At 50.9% G+C, this 23,320-nt stretch overlaps 1 protein-coding gene across 1 annotated transcript in view; it reads left to right on the top strand.

Moving 5' to 3' along the window:
• The window catches only part of LOC141247907 (microtubule-associated serine/threonine-protein kinase 3-like), a 28,072-nt gene extending 5,548 nt beyond the window's left edge, over positions 1 to 22,524 (top strand). Inside the window, exons 8-10 of the mRNA XM_073669289.1 lie at positions 117 to 239; positions 368 to 484; positions 22,415 to 22,524. Of these exons, the coding sequence (XP_073525390.1) occupies positions 117 to 239; positions 368 to 484; positions 22,415 to 22,524 (350 nt within the window). The remainder of the gene's footprint in view (positions 1 to 116; positions 240 to 367; positions 485 to 22,414) is intronic.
• Positions 22,525 to 23,320: the final 796 nt, after the last annotated feature.

The raw sequence follows: 23,320 nt of genomic DNA, 5'->3' as shown, positions 1-23,320 counted from the left end.
TGTTTCCTTCCTGTCAGCTTTGTTATGTTATTAGATTAGTTCAGATTAAGATTAACCATTCAGATATGGAGTAGTCTCTGACAAGGTCTTCATCACCTTTGTTTTTCTTTTTCCAGGAGGAGCATGTGAAATCAAGAGTTGTTCATTCCTGTGTGAATTAGACTTCGACAACCTTCTAAGTCAGAAGCCAGAGTACGTTCCTCCGCTTTTGTCAGACGTGGACACCAGCCTCTTTATCAGTAAGTAGAAGGAGACGTCATCTAGACTAAGCAGCTGTTTGTCTCATCTTCCCAGTAATGTTAGTGATAAATGGCGACTGTGTTATACTGACAACCGATTATAACACTTCATTACCTATATCTTGTAGATCACGCTGACATAGAGAAGCATGTAGTCTCAGAGGATGAGGAAGACACAATTGAGAACAATGAGAGTCCTGACCTCCAGTATTTTACATCATCTTCTGAAAGGCTTTCTAAAGTAAGTATGTGATCAATCAATCCAGAATATGCAAAAAAATGACCTTTCCAAGTAAAAAAAGTATTTCATATCTTATTTTTGTCCGTTTTTAGCTCTGTACCATCGCTACCAATGAGGATCCTAAGTCTCCTCCAGAGTGTACTCCAGGATCTGGTACAAACATCTCAGAAATGTGAGTAGATTATGGGGTCATTACTGGGAACTCCAGGATGATATATGTGCACAACACCAAATATAGGACATAAGTACCCAAATATAAAATGCAGCATCCACTGCCCCATGATCAGCGGTCATTGTGCTATTGTATTTAGAAACCTCTGGTGATAACAGCCTATAATTACAGCCGGTCATGCATTGTTAGTGCTGCCCACTGCAGGAGGGATGTAGTATTACATGCCGGCCATTCTTAGTAGTTGTTTTCCGCTCTGCTCCATACATGGTAGATATAAGCTGCAGACCTTCCCCACTATGACTTTCATATGTCCTATTAGATGTTACAGTCGGTGTTCTTCTAGTGAGACAATCCTTTTATATGAAGTTTACTTGTGATTTACACGTGTTTCTTCTTCCAAACAGGCAGAAAGAATCTTTTCCTGAATCTGACAGAGACGATGCTATAAGCCGCTTGCCATCCTCGTCCCCATTGTCAGGTATGTACGGGCCTATAACACCAGAAGCGTGAATGTTGCCATCAAGGGTCAAATATTTGCACATGGTTTTCCTGTAATAGGTCTCCTATGTTACCCATGTTCCATGGATCCCAATTATGTTGCCCATGGACCCATACTGGATCTATTTCCTCACATTTTGTACAGTTTTCTCATGGATTCTGTCATTATAATGAGACATCGGCTCCTATAGTAGAATATCGCTCATTAGGGGTGCACCACATGGCGGCACACAGTGACCGCCCAGTAGTATCATGTCATATGGAGTCCCATCACTTACACTATATTTACTTCTCTTCTCATAGGTTCCATCTTCCGCCGGATCTTATCATCCTGCCAGCGAGGATTATCCAGGGCTGCGCGCGTATTTGCGTGCTGTCACTGTACCCCTAGTGTCATCTAAAGGACATGAAACCTCCGCATCCAGCGCCCTGAAGTCCAGCAGATCCACCATCACTGCTGGAGCTGTACAGAAGGTCCTTCACCATCCACCTCTGGCCTTCTGACTGTCACATCTCCACCCGGACATGTACGGCCTCTGTCACCTTCTATCCTATTATTAATAAAAAAACATTTCCATCATAGTTTTCTCTGCAGTTTGGTAATTGCTAAAAAAATATATATATATAGCTGCTGTATATAAAGCTGTAATCATTATTTCTATAGAAATAATAACTCTGACTAATGTTATTCACTGATTCAGTGTTAATCTGCGATTTTTTTCTCAGCTCGGATCGGACTGAAAAAAAATCCCAGCATGCTGCGAGTGGCCGCGTATATTGGACAAGACTCAGCAATGCAATTCAATGGGTGCGAGAAAAAAAATTGCACGGCACACGGACCATGTGTGTGATTTTTACACACCCCTTTTCATAGGAAACCCGACATTTCATCAGCCGAGTACAGTAAATTCACAGCGTGAACTGTCAGAATAGAATAGATAGAAAAATGTCAGTGAGATACATAATTAGTTCAGGGGGTGTGTAGCTTATTGTGCATGTTGTGATAAAGTCACTGGCAAGATACTGCAGGGGAGATATGTTTTATTGAGGCTGTTAGCTTCAGTGATGTGAAACGTGGAAGTCTTCTCCTGCATAGTAGGTGCAGAGAGGGTTAATCAGCCATATTTTATAGACCATAGTAGGAGGTGGTGCACTATGCAAGCACGCCGCCAGGGATGTTACAGTATTTAGCTTATAATTAAAGAAATAAAAGAAAATAATGGCATGTGGTCCCTTTTATTTTTAATACCCAGCTCAGGGGAAGTAGACAGCTGGGGGCTGGTGTTATTATTCTGGGAAGAGGCCAATATCTATGAATCTTCCAAGGCTATTCATATCAGCTCACAGCTGTCTGCATAGCCTTTTACTGGTTATTAAAAAAAAGTGGACCCCCAAAAAATGATGTGGGTCCCCCCTATTTTTAATAACCAGCAAAGGCTAAGCAGACAGCTGTGAGCTGATATTAATAGGCTGGGAAGGGGTCATGAATATTCGCCCCCTCCCAGATTTATAACACCAGCTCTCAGCCACCCCAGAAATGGCGTATCCATTAAATGCGTCAATTGTGGCGCTTGGCCTCGCTTCTTCCCGCTTGCCCTGATTGCCCTGGTGCGTGGGCAAGCCGGGTAATGGTTTTGGGGTTGATGTCAGCTGTGTAATCATAGAATCATAGAATCATAGAATGGTAGAGTTGGAAGGGACCTCCTGGGTCATCTGGTCCAACCCCCTGCTCAAAGCAGGATTCACTAGATCATCTCAGACAAATGTCTGCTGCCATCAAGCCAAGGGTTTAGTAATGGAGAGACGTCTATAAGAAACCCCCATTAGTAACCGTGTAGTCAAAAGCAGTGAACACACACACACAGAAAAGTCTTTTATTTGTAAAAAGTAGTCCCTGTCCCTTTTTTACCCATTTGTTACTTATAAAAAATAAAATAATTCAAAGGGGTCTGCCATAAATTCATCTCACGTCCCACGACAATCACCAACTTTGTTCCATCTGGATAGTGTGTTGAGCGGTGACATTAGTAATTTGACCACACACACGCCAGCTGGAATACACTGACAGGAGCTGTCCCCGCCTGTGTACAGATTGAACATGAAGAGGATGTCAGAGAGCAACTGCAGCGCTGGCTTCCTCTTCATGTTTAATTCATATGATAGCGGGGAAGGTGACGCCAGTGCTGATTGGGTGTCATTCCACTGCTCCAGAGCTCCGCCACCAATACGGGAGGTAAATGGAGGTTTTTTTATTTTATTTTTTTACTAGGAGTTGTTGTTACCAGCCATCATCAGAGTGTGGACCATGCAGGAACCACAGTACTGAGGTGCAGGCAGTAGCACTATTAAACAAGGTACTTTTTAACTTTTGGGAGGTATTATGTTTTAACTCCATTAATTCTGAGCACATTGGTGTGGGTCTGGATCCTGAGTAGTGATGAGCGAATATGTTTGAAATCCGATCTCAAAACTCAAATTTGACACAAATGTGGCACATTCGGATTCGTGATCGGAAAGGTGAGCAAAATTTGTTAAAATTCGGTAAAATCGATAACGTTCGGTGAATTTACGTGGTTACGTGATTGCGGGGCAACTACAGCATTTGTAACAGTTTTGCTAGCATAGTGCTTGTGTATGATGAGCGGGGGGACGTGGTAGATGAGTGGGGGGGCTGGTGATAGCTCAGAACAGGTCAGATCAGCAGCGCGCTGTGTTTTTTTTTCTTCCTGTAGGAGGGAACTTTAATTCAGGAAAGTGCGGCTAGCCAATCAGAGCGCAGGAAGCATCCACAGTGTCCCAGACACAAGGGCTTCTGCAACTGGCTGCTGAAATCACAAGTTCTTTCGATATAAAAACCGACCATGTTCCCCATTTTATGCATGTCACTGGTGTGAGATGCTGCACCTGCACCCAGCTCCTGTGTGATGATGGGTATTAGCTAGATAGATGGGCGCTTCTGTGGAAGTCAGATAGTGTAGATAAGTCCTGTGCTGTGTACTTCTTCTATCAACCTTGCAGCACTTTTTTTTTGTTTTTGTGCAATTACTGAGATTCTGACAGAAAGAGCAGGGTCTATGGCATAGAGCAGTGTTGTGCACAGGTTGTACTGTCTGTGCTCCATGCAGGAGTATAACTTCAATCTAATTTTGCACTTGCTAATGTGATAAAGCAAGCAAGCCCTTGTAGGCCACTTTTTGATTTTGTGGGGTTGAAATTCAGTGATCTGCAGAGATTGTCAGTGCAGGGCTTCTGAGTGCAGAGCTTGTCAGTGCAGGGCTTCTGAGTGCAGTGCACAAAAACCTTTTTTTTTCCATTTGCTAATGTGATAGTGCACGCTGTGTTAACCCACTTTGTCATTTGTTTGATGGGTGAACTTCAGCTGGATGCACAGTAAAACAAATAGATTTTTACTGTTACTAGTCACAGTCCACAAAAGATTTTTTTGTGTGGCAAACGTTATACAGTCTGCTAAAAGCCACCTACTGTCTTAGTGGCGGTGAACCCCAGCTGTTTTAAAAGTATAAAAATTGATTTTTTTGCCTTGCTAGGCAGAGTCCAGAAAAGATTTTTTTGTGTGGCACACGTTATACAGCAGGCTAGATCTGAGTATGAAATAGTTTGGAGAATATCTCTTACTGTATGTTATACAGGCCTCAGCCACAGGAAAAAAATACTTTGTTCGGTTCCAAACTTTATACAGAAGGGACATCTCAGTATGAAATAGTTTGGAGAATATCTCCTATGTTATACAGGTGTCATCACAGTAGTGATGAGCGAGAATACTCGCAAGTACTCGGTACTCACCGGAGCATCTCAGTACTCGAGATGCTCGGAGCTCGATGAGTACTTGCGAGATTCTCAGGCGGATGCTCGGGTCCCTCCGTCACATGGATTTCATATAACTTCGCTCCAAATTCAGCCATTTGTAGTGAGCGTGGAAAACATTGTCCTCCATTTAAAATGGGCAAGACGCGTGGCAAGGGACGGGGAACTGGACGTCATGGTGATGGTGCATGCAGAGGCCGAGGCCGTGGGTAACTGAAATTGTGCCACAACAAACACCCACATCTTCTCGCCCGACCTTCCTGTCCCAATTCCTAGGGGACCGCGGCACACCACTATTGAACCCAGAGCAGTGTCAAAAGATTGTTAGTTGGATAGTGGATAATGCTTCCAGTCACTTTGCCACCATCACCCCCACCACCCTGTCTTCCACACGGTCAAGTCTCAGTAGCCGTAAGTCTGGACTGCATATTCCTCACCCTGATCCTCCTTCCTCCCACCATGCCGAGTGCCCGGAGACAACTGATCCCACACTTGGACACTCCGAAGAGCTGTTCACTTTTCCATTTATAGATTTGGGCCTCTCGCTCGGTCCACTTGAAGCGGGGCAATTGGAGATCGCATGTAGCGATGCCAAAGTATTTGAGCAGCCACGGTCACACTAAGGCGACGGTGGGAAAGTGTCACAAGAGGTGGAAGATTGTAGCACCCTGAGGACTCGGCTGCTGCAGGGGTATTGCACCTCACACCAGAGGTGTGGTATTCCACTCCCGGGTAAGGATGGAGTGTGGGACTGAGCTCAGTAGGCTGCATGCACTACATACATCCCATTTCCGGGGGACAGAACTACGGTACTCCCACCAAGTAAATGTGCAGGTACGACAGCGTCTGTCCCTGGCTGGAGTGGGAGGGGGGGTGGAACATCCCAGTAGTGTAGGGGCAGATAGGGGGAGTACTCTGGGTAAAGCTAGGAGCCCATTGGGTGCTGGTCACCTGGGCTCACACATAGAGGGAGTATATATGGTGGGCACCATCTAGAGACAGGGTCTTTTTAGTCGAGTTCAGCCTGAGGAGAAGCAGAGCAGAAGAGCTCAGCCAGGAGGGCTGGCTGGGAGCTGTGGCTCCGGCTGGGCCCAGCTCCAGGGCCAAGCATGAAGAGAGAGGAGGAAGAAGGACCCAGAGAGGCAGAGCCAGAGGGAACCCTAAGATCCCAGAATCAAACCAGAAAGGGTGAAGGGTTGGCAGAAGAGGGCACCGGATCCCAAGCTGGCGGAGGCAAAAGGAACCCTTAACCAGGAACCGGAGGTCGTGGGCAAGTTTTGCCACGACCCTCACCACATCCACCAGGAAGGTACACCGAGAGTAGGGTCAGGAAAGCCAGAGAAGGTTTTGCCATCAGAAGGCCCAAGGGAACCGGACAAAGGTGGATCCCTGGTGGGGACGGCCAGGAGAAAGAGAGTGAGAGGGAAGCTCAGGACCACGCTCCGGAACTGCCTGGGGGTTAGCCGAGTCCCGCACCTGGTGGACGCAGCACGGCTCGGGTGGTCACTCAAGGCCAGAGTGACTAAAGCAACATCAGTGAGTAAAAACCCTGAAACTGCATCTCACGTCTCTGACTCTCCTTTCTACACAATCACTACCCCCATCATCCGCACCAACTGCCCTGAGGCCATACCCCTCCCGTTGGGGGTTATACCACCATTGCTGCACACATACCACCGGCCTCAGCGGACTGTTCTGCAGCGGCGGCCTTGTGACCGCAAATCAACGGGTGGCGTAGTCGACACTGAAACAACACCTACCAAGACTGCCACACACTTAGTTTGACACCCTGGGCACGGACCGGGTCACCGCCACAAGGACTACTACCCCTATCCAGATCCGGCTCCGGGTATCCCTTGAACATGGCCCAGGGGGCGCATCAAGATGATGAGACACAATTGCCAGAAAGTCAGGAGGAGGACCAGGGTGCGGAAGTGGAAGACGAGGTGGTGGATGATATAGTAACTGACCCAACCTGGCAGGGGAACATGCAGAGCGAGGACAGCAGCACACAGGGGGAGAGAGGCAGAGCACCCCAAGAGGCTGGAAGAAGCAGTGTGGTGGCCACAGACAGAAGGCAGGCAACCATTCCCCGTAACACCAACATGATGTAAGTTGCCAGTACAACTGTTAGTTCTTCCTGAGTCTGGTTGTTTTTTAAAGACTCTGCCGATAACCTCAAAAAGGCCATTTGCTCCACCTGCCAGGTCAGCATCAGCAGGGGTGGCAAAACTAGCAGCCTGATCACCATCAGCATGATCAGGCACATGGCAGCAAAGCACCCGACTTTGTGGGCCGAACCCCAGGGTCCAGGAACAATGTCTGCGGGTGGCACCACTGCTTCTTCCGCTGTTGTGCATGCAAGCCAATCCCCTGTCCATGGTGCATGCGAAGATGCCTCCTGCCATGCACCTGTCGTTGTGTGGCGCCCAGCTATGCTTAGCACCACAAATCCTAGAAGGGTGCATGGAAGGAATCCTCCACAAGGGGTTCTCACACCATACACACACCTCCACTTCCCACCTCATACCACCAGAGGGAGCCCGTTAGGGATTATAAATAGGGAGGTGGAGCTAGGTAGTGAGTTTAGTTCGTTCTCCTCAGAAAGTGAGTGGAGACAGTCAGACTGGAGCTCCATATACAGATCTGCACGCAAGCTGTCGAGGTAGTGGAGGCCTCCAGCAACCCTGAAGCCAGTCTAGACTCACCAAACTCAGGTTAGTGAGTTAGGAGCGTTGCCGACACCATAAGAGTGGCAGAAGCGGCAGCCAACTAACTGCCAGTGTGTATAGCCTAGCGAGGGCCTGAGTAGGCCGAAGGCGAGTCGAGAATTAGAAACCCAAGGGGGCAGAGGAGCTTAACTAGCTCACCCTGAAGCTTTTACCGGATACCGGATCCGAGCTTACCGGGTTCTCTATGACCCAGTAAGGTATAACCGGAATCCCTGGAAAACTATAAGTCCCAGGATCGCTAAAGTGCTGATACGTAACAGAGCCAGGAGACACATAGGCCCCGTAAGTCGGGAGCGTGTATTCCAAGAGAAGGCCCTACCAAAAAGTCAGCCAGCGCAGGACAGAGACAAAGTTAGGCCTAGCTCCAGCCAGGTCAGAAACTTACAAAGGAAAGACAAGGAACAGGAGGCCCGATACCCACTCACTGGGGAGGATCCTGAAATGCACCCTTCACCCTGCAGTGCTCCGGGATGTGCCTGAATTTCCACCAGTAAAAGGTACTGAAGAGAACTGCATGTGTTTGCCTGTCTTTCCGTCAGCCCGGCTGGGTCACCCCTGTCCTGCATCCCCTCATCATACACTGCCCTGAGGCCTAGCTTCACCTGTGGGGAGCAATACCACCAAGCTGCCTTATCATCGGCCTCAGCGGACTGCCGCAGCGCTGGTGAATCTCACCAGATACCACAGGTGGCGTCACAAACTTTTACTTTCATATAATTTATCTATCCACCCATTTAAAGGAGAGGCCCAGAGTACGGACCCGGGAGCCGACTACCGCGACAACCCCCGACAACGAGGCCCGGGCTCCGAGTAAACCCCATCCCCTGGGCGACACATCTCCTTCCTGGCGTCATGAACAGGATCGCGTGCTCGCTGCAACGACGGAGTGTTATGCCCGTTGCCACCGGGCACTGTGCGCCTTTATTGAACTGAACTGTATATTTGACTGTGGTGAAGATTGCCGCCATTGTCCGCCATTATTACGTCACAGCGGGCCATTGAGCAAGAAGAAGGGCGTAACCGCGGGAAAATAAGGGGCGTATCTGCCAAAAGAGCGCGAAGCCCTGGACACGCCCCCACGCCTTGACGTCAGACCAGGACGCACCAGGTCCTGAAAGGAACGTCTCTGCACGCTCTGATGTAGGACGCAAGCGACGCAAGGTCCTAAAGACGACAGTTACCTGCGGAGCTGCGGCCTACCGGAATCAAAAGAAAAGAAGGTAGGCCACGGTTCATTAGGGGGGCGCCAGGATGGCCGACGAACAGCCCAATGCCGGGATACCGGTTGTCGGCCCTGATGTCCAACCCGCGCCTGATATCCAACCTGCGCCTGATGCTGCACGGCCTGAAGCAGCCGCTCCACCAACAGCGCCTGTAACCCCTGTCATCCCAATGACTTTACCGTATATTCCTGGAGCAAAGTGGCTCCCACAGTATAGCGGTAAACCAGATACCCTGTCAGGATTTAAACGGAAGATCCGCGGTATCCTGGACATGTACGCTATGACAGGCAAACAGAGAGCTGCTGTCGTATTAGGACAATTGACCGGTGCTGCGGAGCGGGAAGTAGAAAACTGGTCAGCCGCAGACCAGGAGTCAGAGTCCGCAATCTTCAACAAACTACAGACTGTGTTTGAGGACCATACTGAAGCGGACCTCCGGATGAGGTTCTACAACTGTTCTCAGCAACCAGAGGACAACGTTCGGGACTATGCCTGGCGTCTGCAAGGGGCCCTTCGGGCTCTGAAACAGGTTAGTCCCACTAGCATAGACAATAAACACAAAATGTTAAAGGAACAGTTTGTCCGGGGACTAAAGTCTCCAGAGGAGAGCAGGACTGTGCATTGGTGGTCCCTGGATCATCCAGAAGCCACCTTTGACAACCTCAAGGACATGGCTATTAAAGGACTGCAGCCCCTGGAGACAAAAGCCATCCAATGTTACCAGGGGGAGGCCACCCCAGTGCCTGCATCACCTACCTTTTCCCCAGTGGCCGCTGAAGCCAAAGTTCCAGCAGCGTCCCCTAGTGAGCTGGACAGCCTGCGCTCTGAGGTGCGTCAGTTGAGTAAAACGCTGACCACTGTGCTGAGTGCCCTGCCGCTGCGGACGGAGCCCGAGGAAGGAGGGAAGATCCTGCTAGCCGACAGCCCTGAGGATGTCCCCTGGATGCGAAGGAGGAGGAGGACAACATCATCTGCGAGGAGCAGTGACCAACGCCGTCCACAGAGGGACCCCGTCTGCTACAGATGCCGCAAGACAGGTCACATCGCTCAAAGCTGTCCTTTAAACGAGAAAACCCTGGGTCCGAGGGCCGACACCCAGGAGTAAGATCCCCAGGCCCATCTGACTGGTACAACAGGCTCGTCGGAGGAAGACCCTTCCTTTCCATTGTACTGGACGGAATCCCGACGCACGCTCTGCTGGACACAGGATCTCAGGTAACCATCATGCCTGAAGTCCTCTACAGGAGGTTCTGGTCCATGGACGACCTTAGGCTGCCTGCTCCAAATTTGACCATTTATGCTTCAAACGGACTCCCCCTTAACCTAATCGGGGTTAAGGATGTGACTGTAAGAGTGGGGAGAGTGGAGCTGAAGGACCAGGGACTCATTGTTGTAGAGACCAATCCTGATGACACCAACCCGTATATGGTACTTGGCACTAACATTGTTGGTAACTGTTTGGGAGAGGTTGTTTTCTTACTCCAGCAGATCGCCGACACCGCCATACCGGGACAGAGAAGGGCGATCCAGAAGGAGATCCGAGTCCTGATGTACCAACAGCAAGTAAAGATGACAGAAGGTGAAATTGGTAATGTGCGGGTAACAGACCCCATACCCATTGTAATTCCCCCAATGACAGAAATGCTTATCTGGTGTAGAGCAGCCATAGGCCTTAAAGGGCAGAGCTACCAGGCAGTGGTAGTACCCCTTAGTTCAGAACACCGGCCTACACTCTTAACCGCCATTGGGGTTGTGGACGTACGTAATGGGAGAGTAACCGTCCGTCTTCTCAACTGTGGGGAAGATGAGGTTAAGTTACCACGTTATGCCACTGTTGCCAAATTACATGCTGTGAACAATAACCCCATTCACAAGGCGGAGTCCTTAGCCTCACCAGACGAAGTGGAGGATTGGTGTCAACAACTCCATATTGGGACAGACACCACTCCTGCTCACCAAAAACAGGGGGTACACCGGGTTGTTCAAGAACACGCACAGGTGTTCAGTAAGCATCCACTTGACTTTGGGAGGGTTAAGGGGGTTCAACACCATATCCCCACAGGCAACCACCCCCCAATCAAAGAACGTTATAGGCCAATACCACCAGCTCACTACCAGAAGGCAAAGGAAATGCTACATGACATGAGAAAGGCAGGAGTGATAAGGGATAGTTGTAGTCCCTGGGCAGTTCCCCTAGTGCTGGTTAGGAAAAAGGATGGGAGCATGAGAATGTGTGTAGATTACCGTCAAGTAAATCGCATTACACATAAGGATGCATACCTTTACCACGCATAGAGGAGTCCCTAGCTGCCTTAAAGTCTGCAAATTACTTTTCCACCCTTAACCTTACTAGTGGGTACTGGCAAGTAGCTGTGGCTGAGGAGAATCGGGAGAAGACGGCCTTTACCACCCCGATGCGAGTTCAATAGCATGCCGTTTGGACTCTGCAATGCCCCCGGAACGTTCCAGAGATTGATGGAGTGCTGCCTGGGACACCGCAACTTCGAGACTGTACTGCTATACCTGGATGACATGATAGTGTACTCCAGAACGTACGAAGACCACTTGAAGCACCTGGCAGAGGTATTTGAGTCACTGTCCCGGTACGGGATGAAGCTAAAGCCCTCAAAGTGCCACCTGCTCAAGAGAAAGGTACAGTACCTGGGGCATATTGTCAGTACAGAAGGGGTAGGACCAGACCCGGAGAAAGTCACAGCCATCCAGAAGTGGCCGGAGCCAAAGAACCTCAAGGAGGTGAGTCACTTTCAGGGACTAGTAGGATACTACCGGAGGTTTGTAAAAGACTATACTAAGAAAGCAGCACCTCTGCAAGACCTCCTGGTAGGGCAGTCCCCTAAAGGCAAGAACCCTCCATTCAACTGGGGTAAGGAACAAGCTGAGTCTTTTCAGGAGATGAAGGAGATCCTGACAGGCGACGAGATCCTGGCCTACCCTGACTACAGCCAACCGTTCCTGCTGTATACAGATGCCAGCAATGAAGGGCTGGGAGCTGTCCTAAGTCAGAAACAGAATGGCCAAGAAAAAGTGATCGCATACGCAAGCAGGAAGCCCATTATAACAAAAATGCGCCAGCAGAACCTTTCACACCTGGTGAAACAGTCTTAAAAAGAAAGCGGAGAAACCACAAACTTGATGATCAATGGGAAAAAGAAGATTTGATAATAAGAAGACTTGCATAATCAGTCGAGATGGAGGAAGAACGTCCGCAACAGTGTCCAGGGATCATCTAAAGTTATGTCCAGATCTACTAAAATCCCATGAAGAAGTGCCTTTCACCAAACCGGAAGAGCCAAAAGAAGCAGTGATACACACTGACTTAGGAGATTTCCCGGCAGATTGGCCTCAAATCGGAGGAGCAGTCATAATCCCAGTACTCCATGTAGCATCGGCGTCTCTGCCCCGTACTAGGCAGAGACGCCGTCCCTCTCACCTCCCCGCTCCTGGCGCGGCGTCCTCCAGCGCTTCTCTCCCCGCTGCTTCCGGCACGCGCTCCTTCCCCGGCAGTGTGCTTAGGGCGCGTGCGCGCGCGCTCCCCCTCTCTTAAAGGGACCGCGCGCGCCGTCCTAAGGAGTCCCCGGCCAATTGCCGGAGGACCTCCCATATTTAAGGCACCTCCTCCAAAATGGAGGTGCCCGAGCAATGTTGTTGCAAAGCCTTCACTCTGCTTCAGCCCTCAGGTCCCGTTACCAGTTACCTGCCAGTCACCTGCCAGATTCCTGCCTGTTTCCTGCCAGTCACCTGCCAGATTCCTGCTTGATACCAGCCTGATATCCGTTTACCTGCTTGCAAGCCTGCGGTCCGACGGTCTGCCTTCCGACACCTGTCAGTCTGTCTATGGACCAGCCTGCCCGCTCACCTGGGAGCGCTCATCTGCTACCTGCCAGCTAGCCTACCTGGAGGCTCCGCCGTCACTTGCCGTGACCACCTGCCTGTCCAGAGACTCTTGCCTGCTCACCTGGGAGCGCTCACCTGCTACCTGCCTGCTAGCCTACCTGGAGGCTCTACCGTCACTTGCCGTGACCACCTGCCTGTCCAGAAACTCTTGCCTGCTCACCTGGGATCGCTCACCTGATACCTGCCTGCTAGCCTACCTGGAGGCTCTACCGTCACTTGCCGTGACCACCTGCCTGTCCAAAAATTCTCGCCCGCTCACCTGGGAGCGCTCACCAGCCACCTGCCTGCTGTCCTTCTACCCAGAGACTGTCCCTGTCACTTGCCGTGACTACCTGCCCGTCTTCCCTGGGAGTCACCCGCTTCCTTACAAGGACCGCCCCCTTGTATAGTTGCTCAGAGGTTCCGCCTCCCAGACCCGTTACAGTTTGCTCGGGCCATGGAACCCGGTGGCCCCCAGATCTCCGATCTGCACCAGGAAGTCTTACATCAGAAAACTCAGCAGGAGGTGGTACTGTCCTATCTACGGTCCGTTAACTCTCGTCTTGGCGCATTGTGTGACTTGTCTATGTCTACCTCTGGTCCAGCCGTGCCCATTCCTGCGGTACCGCAATCCAGTCCCTTCATGGTACCCGACTATGGACCTCGGCTTCTGGCACCTCCATGCTTTGCCGGCGAACCTACTTTAGCTCGGGGTTTCATAAACCAGTGCACCCTGCACTTTGAGCTATTGGCATATGAGTTCATCTCCGACCGGGCCAAGGTGGCCTTCATCATGTCCCATCTTACTGGGGAGGCACTGGCATGGCTAAATCCCCTGTGGGAGAGAGAGGATCCCCTGGTGTCCGACCTGCCGTCTTTCCTCGCTGCTTTCCGGAAAGTCTTCGATGAACCTGGACGGAAAACTTCTTCTGCCTCCTCTCTGCTACGTCTCCGCCAAGGGAGTCTCACCGTGGGCCAATATGCCATACGGTTCCGCACCCTCGCTTCTGAGCTTGCCTGGGAAAATGAGGCTCTGGTGTCCGTCTTCTGGGAGGGTCTTTCCAGTCGGATTAAGGACGAGTTAGCTGGTCGGGACATTCCTACCACTCTGGATGACCTGGTGTCACTAGCTACCCGGATTGGAATCCGGTTCCAAGAACGTGCCAAAGAGACTACCTTGGAGAAAGACTTTTCTTGCTCTGCTCCTACTTCCCTGAGACCTGCCTCTCAATCAGTCACTCCGCGGGCGCTCTCGCCTGAACCTATGCAGATCGACCAGACCAAGATGGTCAGATCTCGCCAAGAATCTCACCGAGCCGAGGGAAGCTGTTTCTATTGTGGCAGTATGGAGCACTTCATCCGTTCCTGCCCGGAGAAGCCGGGAAACGCCAGTGTCTAGGACCGCTCGGAGAGGTCGTCCTAGACAAAAGTAAGCCCTCTCCGTCTCTGACTTTACCGGTCTCTATTGCTTGGGGAGAAAACCTTCACTTTGAACTCGCCCACCTGGATTCTGGAGCTGCTGGAAACCTCATCTCCCAGTCTCTGGTAGAGAGATACCGTATTCCCACCAAGTCCCTGGCTGAACCATTATCAGTCGCCTCCGTGGATGGAAGACTTCTCTCGGAGACCATCCTGCTCATCACTGAACCCATAACCCTGCAGGTGGGAATGCTGCACTCTGAGGAAATCTCATTCCATGTGTTGTCCGGACTTTCTCACTCCCTGTTGCTAGGTCTACCTTGGCTCCAGACACACGAACCCGTATTGAACTGGCGATCCGGTGAAGTACTCCGATGGGGTCCAGACTGCCATAGGACCTACCTGGTTCCGGTCCGCCCAGCTCGCCCTCCGCCTACTCCAGCTAATTTACCAGGTCTCCCGGCTCCTTACTGGCCCTATGCGGACGTCTTCGGTAAGAAGGAAGCAGAGACGTTGCCACCCCATAGGCCATATGACTGCCCGATCGACCTGGTACCTGGCACCACTCCTCCCCGTGGGCGTATCTACCCGTTGTCTGCAGCCGAGACCCGGGCCATGTCTGAGTACATTGAAGAGAATCTGGCTAGGGGATTTATCCGGAAATCTACCTCCCCGGCTGGAGCCGGATTCTTCTTTGTCAAAAAGAAAGACGGCTCGCTACGCCCCTGTATTGACTATAGAGGACTCAATCAGATCACGGTTAAAAATAAATACCCCCTTCCGCTCATCTCTGAGTTATTTGATCGTCTTAAAGGCGCCAGGATCTTCTCCAAGCTGGATCTACGTGGAGCGTATAACCTGGTCCGTATCCATCAGGGAGACGAGTGGAAAACAGCATTTAATACCCGGGACGGACACTATGAGTATCGTGTGATGCCCTTCGGTCTCTGCAATGCTCCCGCCGTGTTCCCAGAACTGGTCAACGACATCTTCCGTGACCTTCTTTACTCCTGCGTGGTGGTATACCTGGACGACATCTTGGTCTTCTCTCCGGATCTTCCCACACACCGGAGGGATGTTCGTCAGGTCCTGCTTAGGCTCAGGCAGAACCACCTCTATGCTAAATACGAGAAGTGCCTTTTTGAGCAGACCTCTCTTCCTTTCCTGGGCTATGTTATCTCCCAGACAGGCTTGCGAATGGATCCCGAGAAGCTCTCTGCTGTCCTAAAGTGGCCCCGTCCGGAGGGCTTGAAGGCGATACAGCGATTCCTGGGCTTCGCTAATTACTATCGTCTCTTCATTCCTCACTTCTCGTCACGGACTGCGCCCATATCTGCGCTCACCCATAAGGGAGCAAATCCCAAGGTATGGTCATCCGAAGCTGAGGAGGCCATCCTTTCCCTGAAACAAGCCTTCTCCTCTGCCCCTGTGCTGCACCATCCGGACTGCAACAAACAGTTCTACCTGGAGGTTGATGCCTCCTCCTCTGGAGCCGGAGCGGTGCTCACCCAGAAGTCTTCCTCCGGGAGAATGGTAACCTGCGGCTTTTTCTCTAAAATCTTCTCCTCCTCTGAGCGCAATTACTCCATAGGAGACCGAGAACTGCTTGCCGTTAAATTGGCGCTGGAGGAGTGGCGTTACCTGCTTGAAGGGGCTCTATACCCGTGATCATCTATACGGATCACAAGAACCTGGCATATCTCCAAAATGCCAAGAGACTTAATCCACGTCAAGCCCGGTGGTCTTTGTTCTTTGCCCGCTTCGATTTCATCCTTCATTTCCGCCCGGCGGACAGAAATGTCAAAGCTGATGCCTTGTCCCGATCCTTCTTGTCCTCCGACCAAGAGGAGGAGCCTATGCACATTATCGACCCCTCCAAGGTGATGAATGTGGCCCCCTTGGATTTGACTCGTCTTCCACCCGGCAAGACGTTCGTGGCGCCTCCAGACCGTGAGAGGGTTCTTCGCTGGGGTCATTCTTCTAAACTAGCTGACCATGCCGGCCAAAAGAAGACCTTCCTACTCATTTCCCGGCATTACTGGTGGTCTACCCTGCGTAAGGATGTGGTAGACTTCGTCTCTGCCTGTTCATCTTGTGGCCGCAACAAAATTCCCAGACACTTACCAGCTGGTCATCTCCTGCCGCTTCCCATACCTGTTGCCCCGTGGCAACACATCGCTATGGACTTCATTACCGATCTTCCTGTCTCTGCCGGGTGTACTGTCATTTGGGTGGTCGCGGACCGCTTCTCTAAAATGGCCCACTTCATTCCCCTGCCTGGTCTTCCGTCTGCACCTGAGCTGGCTAAGGACTTTATTCGCCATATCTTCCGACTCCATGGCCTACCCCTCCACATCGTGTCGGATCGAGGGGTTCAGTTTACCTCACGCTTCTGGAGAGCCACATGTAAACTGCTGGACGTCACCCTGGACTTCTCCTCCGCTTACCACCCTCAGTCCAATGGTCAAGTGGAGCGGATCAATCAGATCCTTACCAGCTATCTCCGGCACTTTATTAATGCCCACCATTCTGATTGGGTGGACCTCCTTCCTTGGGCCGAGTTCTCTTATAATAACCACGAGAGCGAATCCTCTTCCAAGTCCCTGTTCTTTATTGTCTATGGCCAGCACCTCCGGATTCCGCTTCCTGTCTCCGTTTCTGTGGACAACCCTGCTGCGGAGTCTCTTGTCAGCGAATCTTCTACTATTTGGGAGAGTACCAGGTCCGCTCTTCTTCTGTCCTCTGAGCGGATGAAGAGATATGCTGATAAGAGACGTCTGGATCCGCCTCAATTCCGTCCGGGAGACAAGGTTTGGCTCTCGTCCAAACATGTGCGGCTCAAAGTACCCTCCTTCAAGTTGGGTCCTCGATTCATCGGTCCCTTCGAAGTCCTCAGGCAAATTAACCCTGTGGCCTACAAATTAAAACTCCCGGCCACCCTACGGATTCCCAACTCCTACGTATCTCTCCTCAAACCCGTTGTCTTTAACTCTTTTTCCAATAATCCAGGTGCCCCTCCTGCTCCGGTTTCCGCTGATGACGTCTTTGAGGTAGAGAGTATTCTGGCCTCCAAGAGGGTAAGAGGAAAGACCTTTTTTCTGGTAGATTGGAGGGGGTTTGGTCCTGAGGAGAGAACTTGGGAACCCAGGGAGAACATCAACGCCCCGCTTCTCCTTGAAAAATTTCTTTCTGGCCAAAAAAAGAGGGGGCCTAAAGGGGGGGGGGGTACTGTAGCATCGGCGTCTCTGCCCCGTACTAGGCAGAGACGCCGTCCCTCTCACCTCCCCGCTCCTGGCGCGGCGTCCTCCAGCGCTTCTCTCCCCGCTGCTTCCGGCACGCGCTCCTTCCCCGGCAGTGTGCTTAGGGCGCGTGCGCGCGCGCTCCCCCTCTCTTAAAGGGACCGCGCGCGCCGTCCTAAGGAGTCCCCGGCCAATTGCCGGAGGACCTCCCATATTTAAGGCACCTCCTCCAAAATGGAGGTGCCCGAGCAATGTTGTTGCAAAGCCTTCACTCTGCTTCAGCCCTCAGGTCCCGTTACCAGTTACCTGCCAGATTCCTGCCTGTTTCCTGCCAGTCACCTGCCAGATTCCTGCTTGATACCAGCCTGATATCCGTTTACCTGCTTGCAAGCCTGCGGTCCCACGGTCTGCCTTCCGACACCTGTCAGTCTGTCTATGGACCAGCCTGCCCGCTCACCTGGGAGCGCTCATCTGCTACCTGCCTGCTAGCCTACCTGGAGGCTCCGCCGTCACTTGCCGTGACCACCTGCCTGTCCAGAGACTCTTGCCTGCTCACCTGGGAGCGCTCACCTGCTACCTGCCTGCTAGCCTACCTGGAGGCTCTACCGTCACTTGCCGTGACCACCTGCCTGTCCAGAGACTCTTGCCTGCTCACCTGGGAGCGCTCACCTGCTACCTGCCTGCTAGCCTACCTGGAGGCTCTACCGTCACTTGCCGTGACCACCTGCCTGTCCAAAGATTCCCGCCCGCTCACCTGGGAGCGCTCACCAGCCACCTGCCTGCTGTCCTTCTACCCAGAGACTGTCCCTGTCTCTTGCCGTGACTACCTGCCCGTCTTCCCTGGGAGTCACCCGCTTCCTTACAAGGACCGCCCCCTTGTATAGTTGCTCAGAGGTTCCGCCTCCCAGACCCGTTACACTCCAATTCTACCTACAACCAGAAGACCTTCCACAGCAAGTTGAACTTGTAACTGCTGCAGAAGAGCCTAGTGCTGCAGAAGTGCCAGCTCAAGAAGACTCCTCGGATGAAGGATCCCCGGCAGGAGAAGAGCAAGAGGGCCCAGCCAATGGTACACTTGCCAATCCTAGAGAAAGGTTAAGGCAGTTTTACAACTTAGTCACACGTAGAACTGGTAGAGTAACTGACGATACAGACACTAATACCACACAGACCACCGCACTACGCAGATCTACATGTAGCACGCGAGTCAAACCTCCTGTCAGGTATACACAGTAAACTGTTCAAAATGCTGACAAGTGTAGATAGTTACCCCTGGGGTATTATATCTTATTGCACTGTATTGTATATTGTTTTTACCTGCGTTTAATTTGTGTTTTGCTTTATTACGGACACTTAGCCTAATCACTTTCTCTCATTAAATACCTAAGAACTTCGTGGCTGAGAACTGTGTGCAGCCCAAAAACTACTTTGTAAATAATTACACTACCTGGAGTGCCCCTATAGGTGACCTCGGCAGAAAAACCTGTCTGGAGTGGCTCTCTTGGAGGTCCAACACAGTATCTTTATGCCCTGCAGCCACCCCAGGGCCTACGTTGGGGGTTTAGGACAGGTCCCTCAAAAGTTACTAAGTACTCTACCTGGTGAGATGGACATCCTACCTGGGAACCTCACCAAAGGAGACTTGGGTTCTGAGGTTGCTTATAACTTGTACTACTGTTTATAATGTTATGCAACGTTTTAAGCTTGGTGCCTCCCATAAAGGGAAGATTGTTCATGTTTCCTGTTGATATAAAACTAGTGCTGAGTTCTACTAGGGGGGAATGTGGCGCCCAGCTTCCTTAGCACCACAAATCCTGGAAGAGTGCATGGAAGGAATCCTCCACAAGGGGTCCTCACACCATACACACACCTCCACTTCCCACCTCAGACCACCAGAGGGAGCCCGTTAGGGATTATAAATAGGGAGGTGGAGCTAGGTAGTCAGTTCGTTCTCCTCAGGAAGTGAGTGGAGACAGTCTGTTGGGAGAGTTCCTCTGGAGAGTTCAGCAAGTAAAGAGCTGAATGCAGAGTGGAGAGTAACCCAGAGTCATACAGAACTCAGGTTAGTGATTTAGGAGCGTTGCCGACGCCATAAGAGCGGCAGAAGCGGCAGCCCACTAACTGCCAGTGTGTATAGCCTAGCGAGAGCCTGAGTAGGCCGAAGGCGAGTTGAGAGTTAGTAACCCAAGGGGGGCAGAGGAGCTTAACTAGCTCACCCCGAAGCTTTTACCGGATACCGGATCCGAGCTTACTGGGATCTCTATGACCCAGTGAGGTATAACTGGAATCCCTGGAGAACTACAAGTCCCAGGATCGCTAAGGTGCTGATACGTAACAGAGCCAGGAGACACATAGGCCCCGTAAGCTGGGAGCGTGTATTCCAAGAGAAGGCCCTACCAAAAAGTCAGCCAGCGCAGGACAGAGACAAAGTTAGGTCTAGCTCCAGGCAGGTCAGAAACTTACCAAGCAAGGACAAGTAACAGGAGGCCCGATACCCGCTCATTGGGGAGGATCCTGAAATGCACCCTTCACCCTGCAGTGCTCCGGGATGTGCCTGAATTCTACCAGTAAAGGTACTGAAGTGACTATCGTGTCTGTCCCTGTTCTTGCTCTGACCCGTCGGGTCCCGTCTGTCCTGCATCCCCTCATCATACACTGCCCTGAGGCCTAGCTTCACCTGTGGGGAGCAATACCACCAAGCTGCCTTATCATCGGCCTCAGCGGACTGCCGCAGCGCTGGTGAATCTCACCAGATACCACAGGTGGCGTCACAAACTTTTACTTTTATTTTATCTATCCACCCTTTTTAAAGAGTGACCCCAGGGTACGGGCCCGGGAGCCGACCACCGCGACACCCCTAAGGCAAAAGGCCCGGGTACCGAGTAGTCCCCATCCCCTGGGCTGGTCATCCGCATACACATTAGACCGTCGCCCAAATCTGTCGATATCGGCGGAGAATCAAGGGTCCGCATACACATTAGACCATCGTCCGAATCTGCCGATATCAGTGGAGGGTCAAGGGGTTCGCATACACATTAGACCGTCGCCCAAATCTGTCGATATCGGCAGACAGTCAAGGGTCCGCATACACATTAGACCGTCGCCCAAATCTGTCGATATCGGCGGAGAGTCAAGGGTCCGCATACACATTAGACCGTCGTCCGAATCTGCCGATATCATTGGAGGGTCAAGGGGTTCGCATACACATTAGACCGTCGCCCAAATCTGTCGATATTGGCAGACAGTCAAGGGTCCGCATACACATTAGACCGTCGCCCAAATCTGTTGATATCGGCGGAGAGTCAAGGGTCCGCATACACATTAGACCGTCGCCCGAATCTGTCGATAACGGTGGAGGGTCAAGGGGTTCACATACACGTTAGACCGTTACCTGAATCTGTCGATATTGATAGACAATCAAGGGGACCGCATATACATTAGACCGTCGCCCGAATCTGTTGATATTGATGGAGAGTCAAGGGGTCCGCATACACATTAGACCACCGCCTGAATCTGTCGATATCGTTGGAGAGTCAAGAGGTCCGCATACACATTAGACAGTCGCCCGAATCTGTCGATATCGGAGGAGAGTCAAGGGACCGGCATATACATTAGAACGTCGCCGGAATCTGTCGACATTGGGGTGACTGAAGCGGTCCGCATCCACATTAGACTGTTGCCCCAATCTGTTGGTATTGGGGTGGAATCAAGGGGTCCGCATACACATTAGACCGTCGCCTGAATCTGTCGACATCTAGGGGAGTCAAGGGGTCCGCATCCACATTAGACTGTCCCCCGAATCTGTTGATATCGTGGAGGAGGGGATTCGGCTGACAACAATGGGGACTTTTAAAGTATAGTTACTCATGACAATTTGTTTCAGAAATGTCGGTGATGGTCCTATTTATGTAGTTAAATATATTTGCAAAAAAAAGAACATTTCTGCACCAAATCTGCCATTTTGTGGATTCACCTTCATCGCTCGTTGACTCGTGGAATTTATAATGAAATTTTTTTTTGTGCAAGAAAAATGGAGCGATAACAGCAAAATGAATGACATTTCTGTAGGGGGCTGTTTTTGGTGGGTTTTCTCATACATTTTTTTGTAGCACACCGCCAATTTCTTTAGTGATTTTATTGTAGTTTTCCCCCATTGGGATGAAAATAACTAGGCACCAAAAAACCTGTTTAATTTCTGCTGCTTTTATCTGGCGATATCCTGCGTTTTTCATGGGTTTGATGCAGATTTTCCTCCGCTTCCTTAGGGTAAATGCACACTGTGTGTGTCTGGTGCAGATTTTCCTCCGCTTCCTTAGGGTAAATGCACACTGTGTGTGTCTGGTGCAGATTTTTTTTGGCGCAGACTTGTTTGTGGATTTTAGTGTGGTCTTCACAATATGCATAGGGTGAAATTCACAACAAAACCTGCATTTCACATGTGTGGAAATGCCACAGATACGCAGCAGAAAATCTGTGTGCGGCCGGCCTTACAAGATTGCAAAAGGTCAAGTATTCGTACGGATTTCTCCCTTAGAAAAGACACGATCCGTGACAAAACTGCCCGAAAAATCTGCATGTGAAAAAATCACTGATTTTTTTTCTGCTGATTTTGCTGCAGATACCGTGGAATAATCCACATTAAATATGTGTGAATTTAGCCTAAAGGTCCATTCACATTAGCAGATTTCTACCCATGAGCGAATGTAGATGGAACGGCTGGTAGCCATCTTCCATCAGACAGATGCCCACCATGGTGACAAATCCATAAAAACGAGGACGATGGCGGCACCCAAAAATACCCATGACTTATAAAGCAAAATGTATTGTGCCAAATCCACGTCAGCTTCGTTTTGACCCATAACATGTCTTTATCAAACACACTTTTTTTTTTTCTTCACAATTTCATCACTTTTTTTTCATTATTTGGTAAAGTGAATGCTGTTATTGAAAACTACAAAAAACATGAGACCCTGGAGGGTATAGAAACGGGAGAAGAAAAAAGCACAAACCTGAAAACCGGCCTCGGCAAACTGGGTGTTTGAGGTGATTTCGGCGGGTGCGGTTGTTAGGTGTCATGTTTAGCTTTTATAAAGCTGGATTTTACCTCAGAAATTTATATTATGGGTTTTTTTTCTGCGTTTATAAAAACGTGACAGAAATGTCTGATGTAAATCATTTCTACAGAAGAGTAAAGTGCACAGGAGAAGGTTTATTATGGGTTAATAATGAAGGGGATGTTGTGACTGAGGTGATCACTGTGGCGATGCCTGAGGTAATGGCTGTGGTAATGTCTCCGCGCGGCCGTGTCACTGACACGTGACTTTCCCGCCTTTATGCGATGACGTCACCAGCAGTCCGTCCTCGGCTCCTCCTCCGCGCTCCGGGAGACCCCATGTCCGGCTTTCCGGGGTTCTCTCCTCACTTGTTGGGCTTCCCGGCTGCCCAGAATGAGACACCGGCGGAGTCAGAGTCCTCGTGTTACTCAGGCCGGGAGTCCCCTCCTCTGTCAGCAGCTCTCCGCCCCATCCTGTACCACAGACACCGGCGGGCAGCTCCGTCATTAGCAGCCGGGCGTCTCCTGCGTCTATAAACCGAGAGACACCAGGGGGCAGCAACACAGGACAGAACAATGGTGAGGAGACCGCGGACACGGGGCAGCCGCTATCTGAACTAGAGCAAAGCACCAACCAATCAGATCAGTGCTCTCATTGGTCAAAGACACAGGAGGAGCACGAAAGCAGCAATCTGATTGGTCCTAACGGGCTCTGGAGTAAATGCAGCGATCTGATTGGTCCTAACGGGCTCTGGAGTAAATGCAGCGATCTGGTTGCTATAGGC

The sequence above is a fragment of the Phyllobates terribilis genome, unplaced genomic scaffold (genome assembly GCF_046119375.1).
Source record: "Phyllobates terribilis strain yellow unplaced genomic scaffold, ASM4611937v1 Scaffold_2__4_contigs__length_985480577, whole genome shotgun sequence".
NCBI classification, from domain to species: Eukaryota; Metazoa; Chordata; class Amphibia; order Anura; family Dendrobatidae; genus Phyllobates; species Phyllobates terribilis.
Note: the sequence above shows the minus strand (reverse complement) of the source record. Positions and strands in the feature narration are given on the sequence as shown.